The sequence below is a fragment of the Megalops cyprinoides genome, chromosome 16, assembly GCF_013368585.1.
Source record: "Megalops cyprinoides isolate fMegCyp1 chromosome 16, fMegCyp1.pri, whole genome shotgun sequence".
Lineage (NCBI taxonomy): Eukaryota > Metazoa > Chordata > Actinopteri > Elopiformes > Megalopidae > Megalops > Megalops cyprinoides.
Genome location: NC_050598.1, coordinates 1,588,290 through 1,603,974, shown reverse-complemented (window position 1 = coordinate 1,603,974; position 15,685 = coordinate 1,588,290). Strand labels below are relative to the sequence as shown.

Here is a 15,685-nt window from a genome sequence, read left to right as displayed (position 1 = left end):
TGTGCTGTGCTTTGGGAAACATTATTCAATACAATACAACTCTGTAAAAATTAGTTGTCACATTTATAAAGGCACCTGCCAAATGACAAAGATGTACATGCAATTAGCTAAATGGAACAAAAAGCAAAGATTCTTCACTCACTGCAGCAAACTGTATGTAAACCCAGTGTAGTCAGGATCTGAATCTATATCCGAATCTGATTATGACATGACATCTTCATTATTCGTTCTGCAGTGTTACAATGGACAGGCCCATCATTTTCCCCTTTGGGCACATCAGGTATTATATCACAAAGCCACTCATGTGTGAAGGTGTATGGTTTATCAAATTGCTGCCTTTCATGTTTGCTGGGCATCTCAATGTAATGGATTGTTAAGGAATATCTTGGCAAAAAAAAAAAAAATCTAATTTTACATCACTCTTAATTTGTCTTTGTTTGGATGAGTTTATAATGGAAACTGTATTGTGTTTCTCATGTTTGGATAACAGCCGTACTGTATAACCCACTAACTGAGATGATTCACTTTGGCATACATAATGCGCACAGACATACACACCCTGATCAAAAATCCAGCGACCTTTTGCTATGATCACATGAGTTCTCCCAAATCAAGAAATGTTCCGAAACTTATTACAAAAATAAAACTACATGTGAATGCATTACCAAAGACAACTGTGACACTGAGTTTGCTTGTCTGTCTTTGACATGACTTATCTGTGTGTCTGTAGCCGAGAATGTGTATCAGTTATGACGTGCATTGTGTAACCCTCCTCTACGTTCCCCCACCGTTTCGGCTCGAGGAAACACGCCTTTATATTAAACCAAGAATGAAGGGTGCCTGTCTGATGGAGCTACCCAACCAGTTACCTGTAACAACTTCTAGCCATTTCGTCTTAAAAATTTCTCGTTTTCACCACCCGATCTGCCGCTTTCACTCACCTCCCTCTCCGTCTACATCTACCTCTTTCCTCTCTCTCTCTGTTACTACCTTGAAGCGGAATGGTGAAGAAAAAAACCGGTCGAACAGGTAGAACGTAAAGACTCGCCTTGATCGGGTTTGTTGTCACCGTTATTTCCAGACGCATGCGTGGTTTTACCTGTTTCCTGCTCAAATGTGTACCTGTGCTTAGACCAACCTTTGAATTTGTCATGTTGCGCTGTGTGTGTCCGTATATTTAACTGGCAGCTCTCCGATTGCTCCGTTACTAGCTAAACATACCTGTTGAGAACCACCGGAACGTAGCCTGCTTTTTACCTGAGCCGAGGCACTCCAGTTTATCGAACCGAGAAGGAGAAAGGGGAGACACTGAAGAAAGAGAATAAATACTGGCAGAGGACTAGAGAAGGAGAGATCGCAGCCTTGAAGTCTGTGGAGGGAAAAGGAAAACGAGAAAAGTGGAAGGCGTGCATGAAAGCGAGAAACCTTGACCTCGTTTCTGATCCCGTTGCACTGAGTGAGACCCTGAAGCCAGCTGTTGTATTTAGAAGAATAACTCCTTTTTAACACTTTTTTAATTTGTTAATTGGGAACACGGGGAGGAGGTTGGGCAAATAAGGGAGAATAGCGGAGAGGGACTTCAAAGAAATAAACCATGCCTCGAGCCTTCCTAGTGAAAAAGTCGAGTGTTTCGCCCGGCAAGCGGAACTGGAGCGAAGTCCCAGATCATGAACGTGGAGACATATATATACCAGGTGAGATGTTAAATGGTAACTTTTTTTAACTGTACAGCAACAGCTGCTCTTAACGGTGAGAAGTAACGGTGGACAATATAATAACCAATAACGTCACCCACGATTATTTATTGTGTTGCACAAGACGTCGGGTGTTTTTAGTCACTATAACTTTTTTGTATCGTCCAAAGAATATTCAAAGAATAGTAAACACCGATAGTTTGCCAAATAGGCACTAACAGCCCCCTAAACAAGTCTATGCCCTTGCTTTTGCTGCTCTGCTTATCTGAAATTAGACATTGTAACAATTAATGACTCCAGGTGATTTCTGCTTAGACGACTTTCGTGTGTTGGTGTCTCACAGAAGGCAATTGCAAGGGAAGCCGTTACAGCACCTTATTTTGACCTTCAAACGCGCCTGGCTTCCTTATAGCGCTAGACTCGGTTGCAACACCGCACGCACAACAGTTTCGCATTAAGGTTGTTCGTGCATTTACTTCGGCTAGATAAGACAACGAAAGTTAGTACGAGGCCCACTGACGTTGAAAGCAAAATGAAGTTGCTCAATATAAAGTATTTCTTTTTAGCTGACGACGTAGCATTGAAACGACTAAGCTATGACAAGTCAATCAAAAACTGAGAAAATAAACATTTCCCGAGAAGTGCCGTTCATGTAGCGTTCCAGAGTCGAAAAAGTCAAACGCTTTGAAGTCGGAAAGCTCACCTAACGGAATGCTTGGATTGCCCAAAGACCCCCACCCCTTATCCACGCTACACTTCCCCAGATCTACTCTACTGTAATCATTGACCATTTTCATCCAAGCCCAGAACGCACTTAGCTATGATACTTAAAACAGATATCAACAAGTGCTACAATTAGTTTAGTTTATAGTTACTTGGGTTAAATCTTTATTAAACGACAATGCAACGGTTTCTGCATCCGCATACCGTCTTGATTTCATTTGTCTGTAAGGTGTTGTGGGTCCTTTTTAATTACTCCGGCAGAATGTGGTCCAGCAGACGCCTCGAAAAAGATGTGAACTTGAAATTTCCCGGTAATCAGATGGTAGCGTTAAGGCGTCACAGTTGGTTATAACGTTATAACGTCAGTTGAAAGTTGTGTTCCACTGCCAGGAGGGCGCGTTTTATAGGAGATATTTAATGAATAACCTGAATAACTTTCAAACTCTCTCAACTTGCGTTTAAAATGTCTGAAAGCCTTGTTAAGATTTTGGGTAGGTAAATGAATACACTATTGCGGTAAACTGCAATACTATGCAGTACATCAGATGAATGTTTGAAAAACAAGATTCTGGTGTAGGATCAGTCTGGTATGAATGGCGAACATGTTTACAGATGTTATGGATAGTCCACAACGGAACGCGGACAGTATCGCAGTTGAAGTTAGCAAAGGGTTGACTCAGTTGGCTCAGTGTTTCACAGACAGTTGTGAGTCTGTCAATCACTGCAGTGTCATGGTTCATCGTGGTATGTAAGTCTACCAGTTGCGCTTGCTCTACTTGTTGCCGCTATAGGTATGTTAATTGCACAGAACTTTCATGCAGTGTTGTAAAGTTGACCGTTGCTGCTTGCTCACAATAAAATTGCTTTCATACTACTTACGTTAGTATATTAGGCTGGTTCAATTTTCAATATACAATCAGGTGGACACCCCGGCTGCAGAAAGTAAAAGTCCCACCATGTATTTGTTGTAGCCATTCACTAAACAAGGTGATTTCACTAATTAGCTCCTCTACCTGGCTGGAGAGTTGTGCTAATTAAATTCAGCTGGTGTAGTGCACGGGTGGAACAAATACGTGGCAGGACTTTTACTTTCCGAAGCCGGGGTGTCCACTTCTGTAGACAATACATACTTTTCTCAGCTTGCTATTGAAGTACAGCGAGCAATTTGAATGAGACGAGAATGACACATTTGCTATTGATAAGTAGTCTGTCTCAACCTGTCTCTTTAGTAGTCTATGTTAGAACTGAACGCGATCCATCCATGAGGTCCATCATCAGAGGGCGTGTGTGTGTGTGTGTGTTCACGTTTTTATCTGTGTGCGCGCGCTAGTGGCTTCAGGGTGAGTTAATGTTTAGTGCGGTGAAGGAAATAACGGACTACGCTGCTTCGGCCACCTTGCCTCGGTACACCCTTGACAAACATGGACCGCCCATTCGCTCATACGTTTTCTGCTCTCCCATGTGTTGTCTTTTCACCGTTTATTTATGATTTCTCAATCGCCCTCCCGCACATAATCCTTTAGTTTGCTTTGTCCTTTTCGGTCCCTACATTCAAACTTATAAAGAAAATGAGCTGAAGCGCTCAACTATATCAGCACTTAGGAGGGGGCCTGAATATGACGTCATCTTGCAACGGGTGGCAACAGCCCATTGAAAATGCAAAGGTTAACAATGGGCCAGTATAAGAAAGCCAAACGTCAAGTTGCAGCCACGATGGAGAAAACATACAGCAGTTACGGTTTATAGGATACTTTGTGCGGAATAGCCTATTATAAAGTGTAAAATACAAAAAGATTGTAGCCCACCGTTAAATGCAAAGACTTTAGGCTACTTGGCAAATACCAGTTCGTTTTTGAATATAATTTATTATTCTTCCACTCAAAAGTTGTCATATGTAATGCCATTATGTTATTGCAATTATGGTTAAAAACACAATTACTTAGCCTACACCACCAGTTTATTATTAATAATAATATTATTTTAATTTAAAATGATTTATTATTAAATTATTATTATTGAAATATATAGACCTATCATATAACGAACATTTGGTTAGTTAAGAAAATAATTCAATTCGATTTTGATTTAAAAAAAAAAAAACGTGCAGAAAAGTGCATGGAATATAAGGGTAAGTTAAAAGACGCTTAACTTCTGGCATCAAAACGACTGGGATCAAACAACCACATGAAATGTTTGTGGATTCTGCCTGTGTACTTTGTTATTCATGAAATTTACGCTTATGACAATAAAATACCTTAGAATGTTTAAAATGTAAAAGATATACTTGTTTCCATATAATTTAGGCTAAACGCAGCTCGGCAGTCGTAATTTAGAAGGCGAAAGCGGGTTCGCGGAAATGTTCTTATTGTTTCTGAATGATAATCCCAGTTGGAAAAAATATGCGCAATACAGGCCATATGCTATTTATGCTGTCAAAAGTTTATTGTTCTACATTTTATAAGTAATTCCTACTGTAAATTAATTTCTTGACTTTCAAATTTACATTAGGACACTGGTTTGCGATAAAAACACAAAAGCTTTATGCTGCACTAAAGCTTTACAACCGTGCGTTAGTCCATGTCTTTTAATTAACCTGATCTATCTTGCATTGTTCTTGCTCTGCAAAAAGTTCTTTTGTGCACCTGCTGATTTGTATTCCCTGCAATGAAGAAAATACCCAAGTCCTACGTTTCAAAGAGTTCACCCTTATCCCCGACTTCTACTGATGACATTGTTTGACTATCGGACACGGGTCAGATGCGGGTGGGGAGTGTAAACAACAAAGATAAAGGTAGAAAAAAGAGAGAAATGCTAGGTGTTAAGCAATCCCGTTTTTTCCCCTTCCACTTAGAGCCACTTAAAGCTTCACCGCGAGAAACCCGTTAAATTTGTATGTTTTGCACAGAGCCAATTCGTTTCGCTTTAGTCCAGAGAGTCTAAATAGAATATGGGTTCCCCGCTAAACTACAGCAGTGAGACCATTGGAGGAGCGGACAGCACATGATGGCCCCTATAACTCAAAATGACTCCTTGCAAACTAATGTAAAGGTATCACAAGAACAAGCAAGAAGTAGCGCAGTAACAGTGGGGACAGTTCAGTTGGAAAGTAACCGTCAAAGATGAAGGCAATGAACAGAACCAGCCCGTTGCTGCATGCTCTATTAACCATACACAGTTACCCACGATTCATTGCAATTCATCCAATTGACTCCTGGTAGTTTCAATAGACAGATTAAGTTCGGTCGTTTGCCCCTGAAATGACTACATTTTATAGGGCAATACTTTTTACTGGACGTTTGTGCTGCTGTTATTAATATTTTCTGATTGCCATTTATTTAAGTTTTATTTGGCGTGTCATAAAACCTCACAAATAGAAAATATGTATTAATTGCATTGCTGCTTGTAAGTGTATTCCGTTTACTGTAAGTGTTGTGTGTAGATTAATTGTGTAGTTGTCAAATCTGTACCTCTGGCCTAGCTTGTCAGACAGGTAGAACTCGTAGTAACTCGAGTAATTGACGTCAGCACAGGACAATTCACACACGCGCATTTGCGGGCATACAGGCACACACGGACACACTCACAAACATACATACATGAACGTACACACACATATGTATAAATACATACACACACGCTTTTTATGCACACACACACACACACACACACACACACGCACACGCACACGCACACACACCCACAGGCCCACATGCACACACAGCCTGCTACACTGGGTCATGTTCCCTCCTTTCTCTTTACCACACTCACAAACATACATACATGAACGTACAAACACACATGTATAAATACATGCACACACAGACACGTAATCACTCACATGCACACACGCTTTCACACACACGCCCACAGGCCCACACGCACACACAGCCTGCTACACTGGATCATGTTCCCTCCTTTCTCTATAAGACCCGCCCTTATCTTCTCTGCATTGGCCTGTAACGTACTGAAATCTGCTGCTGGGGTGACAGTGCCCCACACTGGTAGAATAGTGCCATTTACAGCTGAAACCTAGAAGTCGGAGATGTCTGCTCATGCTTTCCTCTCTGCAGAGGTAGCTGTCATGGATGCATGTGCATGCATCCATGTTTTTTTTTTTTTACAGAATATCAGTGGCATGAAAATGTCTGATATTTGTCTCAATTTAAGTGGCCTGCTTGCGTGGGCAGCATTGTATCTAATGTGGTGTTTCTGTGTTCTCTGTTGCCCCCCAGTTTCAATGGCTCTCCCCCTGCACACTGAGGAGGCCAGCCCAGCAGAGTTGGCACCATGCCACCCCACACACGGAGAGCGCAGCAAGCACACACACCTCCCAGCACACAGCCCACACCTGCACGCCCACACAGCAGAGCTGCCCTCCAGCACCGCCCAGGGCGAGCAGCTCAGCCCCCACACTACCAACCAGCAGAGGGCAAAAGAGAGCACTTATGTCCGCTCCAAGATCAAGGCGAGTGCAACAGAGAAGGGGAGCAGTGACAGGGGGTGTAATTCAGATTTTGGGAGGGTGGCAGAGCGAGGCATGAGAGAAGCGAGGGGTAGGATGGCTGGGATAACAGTGGTGGAAGCGGTCTGGAGAGGGCAGACACATGTGGCCAACACATCACAAATGTTGCTTCTGACTGAGATTCACTTTGCGGTGCTAAAGTATGTTTGGCTATGGGGCCCTGGCACGGCCAACTGAAGCACATTTACCCTGGACACATGCACAAGCGCACATTCACATTGCATGAAGCAGCCAGTGTCAACACATGTTAGTATTATGCAGCCAGTGTAATGATCGATACAATGATAATAAAAGATATAAAAAATATTAGCAAAGTATTCGCAGTGTCATTAGCATTGTACAATGTTAAATAACAAACATGTAACATAATACAATGTTTCAAATCCCAGTGAGCTTCAAAATATATCATTTTATTCAACTTCCAAACAAAGATTCAAAAGGAGTATCCCTATGCAATTAAACCTGTCCCATCCACAAGTATAAAAATCCCACTCACTACTTCCTTTCCATATCAGCTGTTCACTGCATCCCTCCTCCACCTCGTCTCCTCCTTCTTCTCATATCTGTTCCTGTTCTGATGTCTAAATGGGGTGTCAGCAACCTTGGCCCAAAGCAATGTGCAACCCCTTCATTGGACTCCAAGCCAAAGACCAGTACCCCTATACCCTCATTGACAGCAACACTTACATTTCTAATTGTATTACAGTTCATATCAACTGAATTTATAGATATGAATTTGTAAATGTACAGGCAACACGATGCCCTCAATTCACGATGCCCTCACAATTCATAAAATCTTACACTTAGCAGCACACAGTTCCATGTGTTATCCTCGGTGGAGGAAATGGCTTAAGCATAGCTTGGAGGTGCACTGTTGAACATCCAGGAGAGCTTGGTGTAAGAGATTTATTTGAGGGGTCCTAACATGGGCATAATCCAAATACTAACATGATTTTTGAACCTGCTCCAAAAATCCAAAAATGATGGATACCTCATTCTGGAATTATTCTAACTGTGAGAAATGCATGAAGCTCTCCCCTTTGCCAGTATATCTCACTATTAATGTGTAAATGGGATAAGTATGGAAAGCAGTGTCCAAAAGTCTAAGAATGCTCACAAAAGATGATCATGATGAACATTGATGTGGAATGCTTAAGCAGCAATTCACAGTTGCGTCTCTGTCCTCCAGGTGACAACAGGTGAGCTGCACAGTGGGGCAGCTGTTGCCATTGCCCCCACTCCAGCTGCTCCAGGCGTCCCCGGAGTGTTTGTGTGCCAGGTGTGTCAAAAGACCTTCCAGTTTCAGCGCATGCTCAATCGCCACCTCAAGTGTCACAATGAGACCAAGAGGCATCCCTGTAACTTCTGTGGCAAAGGCTTTAATGACACCTTCGACCTCAAGAGGCACGTCCGCACACACACAGGTAAGCCACCCCCCACTTTGTGAACCCTCTGACCTGGAGGGTGGGGCTGTAAGAGTGCACTCATTTGTATTGATGTAAAGACACAAAAGGAATGACACAACTCCGCTGCAGTTGTATATGAGAACTGATCTGTCCAGTGATGTATTCATTCATTTCTTTTTTTACTCAAATGAATGCTGCAGTTTTGATGAAACCAGAGCATTTGGAACAATCATAGTCTTCTTTGAACATTGAGTGTCATTTCAATGGCGTATAATGAACTAATTGTATGCAATATAATGAGCTAATTATATGAACTAACTACATTTTTTCAAAAGCAGATTAATGATATTAAGGTTATGTTGAATCATACAGTGTTAAAATATGTTGTATCAAATCACATCGAATCATTTTCATCAAATTACATGGTATCGAAGAGAATTCTTAGATATATTCCAAAATATCTTTACTTATGTGTTGATATTGCATTGTATTGTTTTTAAGCCAGTCTCTCTAGTCTCTAATTATGCGTTCACACATTACGTGAGGACAGGGAGGCAGTAAAATAAAGAATGGACTAGTATCAGAGACAGGTCCTTGAGCACATAAGTATTCCTGCATAGACATTAACACTCCAGGCTCCAGACCATAGTTTTGGCTTGTCTGTTTGACAGGCATGCATATCTGGAAAGCTACAGAAACTGGCCCGGGCCCTCAGTGCTATCACATGACCACAAAGCCCTCCCTTCTGCACCTTTCCAAAAACATCTATAGGTGTCCTATTGATAAAGGATGTTGATAAATGTAATAAAGGATGTAACTCAGAGCTGCTTCTACAGCAGCGTGCACGATCATGGCTAAGGTCAGAAAGCTCTCTGAGGACTGCAGGGAAATGGTCACGCATGTCCATAAGCTGGAAGATGGCTATAAAGGAATTCACAAAAAGCTGAATCTAGTAGATACTGTCTGAATCTAGCCACTGTAGTGTCTGACTTAGGAATCCAAAGCTACTGGTACACTGGTCTTCCCATACAAAACATCCATAATGAAGGATGTATTTTAAAGAATATTTTTTAGCTCAGTCTTTGTCTGTGTGTGCTTGGCCCCGCTCCGTCCTGCAGGTGTCCGCCCCTACAAGTGCAGCCTGTGTGATAAGGCCTTCACCCAACGCTGCTCCCTGGAGTCACACATGAAGAAGATCCATGGCGTCATGCAGCAGTACGCCTACAAGGAGCGCCGCAGCAAGCTGTACGTGTGTGAGGAGTGTGGCCACACAGCACCCACGCAGGAGACACTCCTGCGCCACCTGCAGGCCCAGCACCCACACAGCGCCTTGCTCCGCAGCAAGGGTGCCCGCAAGCTTGGGGGGGGCACAGCCACCCGGGCAGCTGACCACACCTCATTCTCACCCAGCTCCCCACCCTCCCAGAATGGCCCAGACAGCGACGACGCAGCAGAGTCGGGAGGCAGATAGGGGTGGGGGAGGGTGTCAAGAGGGATCAAGGAGATATAGGACAAAGGAGAGGTGGTGGAGAAAAGGCCATAGGTCCTTTCACCAACCTTAAGGCTGTGTGAGAGAGGGGAATGGTGTCAGAGCTCCTAAGTACTTGATGTTACACTGAAGTTTACAGTCTAGTCTACCAAGAACTGAAATTAATGCACACACTGGACACACATGTAAGAAACGGTTAGTGATAAAAGAGCAAGTTTCTATTTGGGAGCAGGTCCAATCTTATTTGATTTCTTTCCAGGTTGTAGGCTGGTAGAATGATTTTTAACAGGACTACAGATGAATCAATCCTACTTACCAATGCTGCGATATGAGTATATTTTTCTTACTATTGTATTCTTTGGAAGAACTGAAGGAAGCTGTACTTTTCTTTCTATTATTGCTTGACTCTGAAAGTATGAGCATCACAATCCATGTATCTGCAACCTGGTGTGCTTATTTTGTTGCTAATCTTGTACAGGAAAAAAATGGGGAACTTGAAACATGTTTAAGTCATTCTGGAGATTATAATTTCTTGCATATTGTACATATACAGGCAAATGTATGCTTTGAAAGTTTAATATTTATCAGGGTGTGGCAGTTGAACTGTTTACCATGAAGGGAATTTATCCTGTTATTTTTAAAATATATATTTTATACACACGTATGCACCTTTGTAAATAATGAGTGATGTCTGAACTGTGGGCCTTTTCAAGTGGTTGTAGTGTTTGTGTGATGACACTAAATGATGCAGGGGCTCTCCTCACAGCGGTATGCTCCCTTCGGTGCTCTAGCTTTGTATCTGGAATTGCCAGGGACTCTGAACTGCAAGACCGAAATTAGGACTCTCCAATCACTGTGCTATATGTCTGTGTTTGGCAATGGATACAGACGGGTTTATAATGCATTGTGGAATGCCATTCATACCTGGTACTGTAGTGCATGACTATAGCATTTAGAATGTGCTGTTCTGTGATGTAATCAGCTGCTAAGTAAAAGACATCACAAAATAGTGTAATCTAACACAGTGCGATATGCCAGGCAGCTGCACACTCTTGGACCACATTTGCAAGGCCCTTATTCTGCTACTCTGGTGTGTTGGGTGGGAATGGAGGGTGGTGTGTAAGGATTATTGTGGGGTTGATCAACAGCAAATGGGTTTGGTTCATATGGTCAATATATGTATTTTTTGTATGCGTGTTCATTTGTTTCAATTCCTTTGTGTGTCAGCTACCTGTAGGTGCTGTATGAGCCTCAATTGTAACAAATTACAATTATTGACAACCTGTTTCTTTAACAGATAAGAGTACTGCCATAGAGGCATGTCATAAAATGCCTTAAAAGACTTGTTCAACCCTGACTATTAAATAAAGATTTCATTCCAAGGTAAACATTTCTGGGAAATTATAACTTGTCAGTTCAAAAAAGTTCAAAATGAAATCTAGAACCACAAAGGGAATGCCACTGATCTTTCCTTATGAGTAGCAGTAATTTGAAGTGTTGGGGAAGTCGCCGCTGACGCAGAGGCCGCTGCGAAGGTCCTTTGGTGTCCCCTGGCGCCGTGACGGAAGTCGCTGGCTGGCTCCCGGTCCCTGACTCCCTACCCAGATGGAGCCAATGGTTGGTAGGGCGCAAACCGGTCACGGTGGAGCACCACCACCCGATTCCGCCGGACCAGCCGCACCCAGTACACGATGTCAGAGAGCCACTCCAGCACTGTGCATGGGCCGACCCACTGGCTCGTGAGCTTGGGGGAGAGTCCCTTCTTCCGCTCAGGGCTGTACACCCACACCAGCGCCCCCGCAGCGAAGTCCTCCCCCATGCACCATGAGTCGTACGCCCACTTCTGTCGGATCCTGGCACTGGAGAGAGCCCGTCTGGCCAGCTCGTGCACTTCCCGGAGCCGGCACACCTTCTACCTCAGGCTCGGGGGGTGGACCGAACACCAGGTCCGCGGGGGTCCGCAGATCGCGCCCGAACATGAGGACCACAGGGGTGTAGCGAGTGGACTCATGCACTGCCGTCCGGTACAACCACAGGACCAGGGGCAGGAGGAGGTCCCAGTCCCGCTGCCGACGGTCGGAGAGGATGGTGAGCTGGGTAGCCAGGGTGCGGTTGAATCGCTCCACCAGCCTGTCGGTCTGGGGAAGGAGTGGCGTCGTCCAGGTCTTCTTAATCCCCAGCTGCTGGCAGACCTCTCTGAATACTGCAGCCTCGTCCCGCCCCTGGTTGCTGTGCAGCTCCTCCGGCGCGCTGAAACGGCAGAACATCTCGTCGACCAAGTGCTCAGTGGTGGTGGCGGCGCTCTGGTCTGGAACCGCATACGCCTTGGGCCACTTGGTGAAGTAGTCCATGGCCACGAGCACGTAACGGTTCCCCCGGTCAGTGGTAGGGAAAGGGCCCAGGATGTTCACTCCCACACACTCCATCGGAGCCCCCCCCCGGTACTGCTGCAGGGGAGCGTGGGAGCGCCGGGTAGGCCCTTTCCAGGCTGTGCAGGAGTCGCACTGGTGGACATGGAGTTCAACGTCCAGCTGACACCCCGGCCAGTAGAAGCGAGCCCGCAGCCGGTGCAGGGTCTTGGCAACCCCGAAGTGGCCTGCCCCTGCCGAGCTGTGGATGAGCTGGAGGACCTTTGAGCGCAGCTGGCGAGGCACCGGGGGCTGGAGGAGGTCAGAGTGGGATTCCCCGGGGGATTGCCAGCGGTGATAGAGGACAGTTTCCTGGCTGGCGAGGCTGGACCACTGAGAGTGGAGAGACTTGGTTTCGGGATCCAGGGCCGACACTGCTGCCCACGCCGGTCGTTGGCCTGCCTCCACCCACGCCTGGACCCGAGAGAGGACAGGATCCTGGCTCTGGTCCCGTCGGAACTGCTGCTGGTCCAGGGTTTCCACGCTGCCATTGCCGCTCACCGGAGAGGTCGTCGCCCAGGGGAATGATTTGCAGGGTCACGACCACTGGGGTCGCTGCGTCCCGGTCCTCGACACGCTGACAGTACCGGCACTCCTCTCGCTCGCAGGGGCATCTGGACAGGGTGTCCGCGTTGGTGTGGACACGCCCGGCTCAGTGGTGGACCACGAAGTGGTAGTCCTGCAGTGCTTCAAGCCACCGAACCAGCTGATCCTCTGGCTCCTTGAAGCTGAGGAGCCAGATGAGGTAGGTATGGTCGGTGTGCAGGACGAACCTGCGCCCGTAGAGGTACGGCCCAAAGTGACAAAGCCCCAGGATGACAGCCAGCAGCTCCCGATGGGTGATGCAATAATTCTGCTCCAGTCGGCTGAAGGAGCAGCTGAAGTATGCGATGACCTGCTCTCCATGCTCCCCCTCCTGGGAAAGCACCGTGCCAAGGCCCACATTGCTGGCATCGGTGTCCATGATGAATGGATGCTGGGGGTCAGGGTAAGCCTGCACGGGAGCCTGGACAAGCGCCGACAGGAGGTGGGTAAAGGCGGTGGCACAGTCTTCGCCCCAATGGAATGCCTGGCCCTTCTGGGTCAGCCGATGCAGTGGGTTGGCAATGGTGGTGAAGTCCCAGACAAACCGCCGATAATAAGACACCAGCCCCAGGAAGCTCCGCAGCTATGCAATGTTGCGGGGAACAGGCCAGCCATCTTCGCTAGATCAGTGGAAACCCTGGCAGCGCTGACCACATGCCCCAGGAAGGACGTCTTCCGCTGGAACAGATGGCACTTTTTGGGGAGAAGATGCAGACCAGCCCGGCGGATGGCACCGAAGACATCCTTCAGGTTGGCCAGGGCACCCTCGAAGTCTGCAGCATGGAAGAGGAGGTCATTCAGGTAGACCACAGTGGCTCTGGGGAATGTCAGCCAGGACCCTCTCCATTAGGTGCTCGAAGGTAGCCGGAGCATTACAGAGGCTGAAAGGCATGACCTGGAACTGCCACAGCCCCTGGCCGATGGAGAAGGCGGTCTTGGGGTGCGCCTCCAGCATCAAATCCACCTGCCAGTAGCCACTGCAAAGATTGAGGGAGCTGAACCAGCGGGACCCGGCGATGTGGTCGAGGGCATCATCGATGCGCAGCAGGGGGTAGGGAGTCTTTGTGGGTGACCCCATTGAGGAGGCGGTAGTGCATGCAGAAGCGCCAGGTGCCGTCTTTCTTCTCCAGCTGATGGCGGCGGCCTAGTGGACCTCCTGGCTGGCGCTGGTGACGAGGCAGACCCTCCGGCTGATGGCAGCAGCGCAGTGGGCCTCCTGGTTGGCGGCGATGACGGGGCAGTCGATCGCAGTCCCTCTTCGCTGGCAGAGCAGATTACCACAGCTTCCAACCCCAGGTAGAGTGTAGCCCTGGGGACGTCCTCTGTGGCCTCCCATTTAGCCAGCAGGTCCAACCCCCCCGATGCAGGGGTCCTGGATGTCAGCTAGCCAAAACCGATGGTTACCGCTATGGCTAGCGACGGACACCCGGAGTGACTTTTCCCCCTGCATCTGGGTGCATTCGCCAGTGACTGTGGCAATGCACAGCCTGGTGGGTTTCCAGCCCCGCAGTCTTCGCCCATCAGTGCCAGGCAGGATTCCGGGGCGAACCAGCGAAATGGTGGACCCCGTGTCCACCAGGGCTCGGCACAGGGTGTCATCGAGGTCGCAGTCCACATAGAGCCCATAGAGCGACGGACCGACGGACCACAGTGTGGTCCGACGGACCACAGTGTGGTTGGGTCCGCCTGCAGAGTCGGGCCGGAATCGCAGCATAGCAGCGGCGTTGGGGATCCGGCATTCACTCGTGGGTCTGATGCAGCAGTCAGGCGGGGAGTGCTGGCTCCATCAGCCGTCTCCCCTCAGCGGGCTTCTTTGGGTGGTGCCCCTTCCCACTGTAGCTGCGTGAAGAGCCTCTCTACTTCATGCAATGACATCATTCTTCCTCCCGTTTCTGACACCAGTTGTAGCGTACCGGGTTCTTTTCAGGAAGAATAACGTTGAAAGTTGGCTAGCCAGCCATTTATTAGCAACACACATACACAAAGAATGAGCAGTCTGCAAGGCATGCTGGTCCACGCTCCGCCCACTTCCCCAACCGTCACAAAATATTGACATACAGTGGAAAACGTTTCTTTGCGCGTCAGAGACGAGCGTTGTCTCATGTACGAATGACGAAAAACAGTCTCAGCGTGGGTGGGTGGATGTGTGGATGGGTAGGTGGAGTGAGTGAGTCAGGTTCCAGGGTGTTGTTGACTCTTGTAGGTGGAATCTAGATATCCAACTCTACCGGAATTCCACCCGAACGAAACAATGGTCGCGACAAGCGCCCGTCAACAGTCATTTATTTTGGGAGACACGAAAAAATAACCTCGGTTTCAAGTATATCCTATCACACATGCTCAGAGCTACTAAAATGTCTCATATTCAAAGGGCACATCGCAATGAAAATGTGCCTGTATGATGAGACAGGTGCTGGGTGAAGTCACAGACGAACCCAAATTAACACGCTTTTGAAATGATAGAAATGACATCTGCACATAATAAAACGGTGAATGGCGCTGTTTTTTGTTTTATTTTTAAAGTAAAGTAAAAAAACAACAACAATGGACAGAGCAATGTAATGTAGCTTTTAATAGACGGAAAACAATTCATTTTAAATGACAATGCACGACGAAAACCACTCATACTTTGGGCTGATGTGGAAGTATGATTTCTTATTCTTATTTCATGTTTATTTGATACGGACAAACACATAAAACATAGACAACTCTAATACAACAGTAGGCGTACAGTGCAATGTGTCAAATGCTGTATATAATACAAAGGAATATAATATTTGGTTGCACGGACTCGATCCGCGCGCATTCGCAAATACCACGACTACCTTGAGCCATTCGATACATTTTTGTCAAAACAT

The 15,685-nt window shown here is 46.6% G+C and overlaps 2 protein-coding genes across 2 annotated transcripts; both read left to right on the top strand.

The window, feature by feature from the left end:
* The first annotated feature begins 1,144 nt into the window (after positions 1-1,144).
* Positions 1,145-7,192, top strand: LOC118791290 (putative transcription factor Ovo-like 1). Its single transcript, XM_036548597.1, has 2 exons — positions 1,145-1,694; positions 6,650-7,192. The coding sequence occupies exons 1-2, from the start codon at positions 1,595-1,597 to the stop codon at positions 7,114-7,116; spliced, it is 567 nt and encodes a 188-aa protein (XP_036404490.1). The 5' UTR covers positions 1,145-1,594; the 3' UTR covers positions 7,117-7,192.
* Positions 7,193-8,120: 928 nt separating this feature from the next.
* Positions 8,121-11,211, top strand: LOC118791291 (transcription factor Ovo-like 2). Its single transcript, XM_036548599.1, has 2 exons — positions 8,121-8,363; positions 9,464-11,211. Exons 1-2 carry the CDS (start codon positions 8,249-8,251, stop codon positions 9,814-9,816), a joined length of 468 nt encoding a protein of 155 aa, XP_036404492.1. The 5' UTR covers positions 8,121-8,248; the 3' UTR covers positions 9,817-11,211.
* The last annotated feature ends 4,474 nt before the right edge of the window (positions 11,212-15,685 follow it).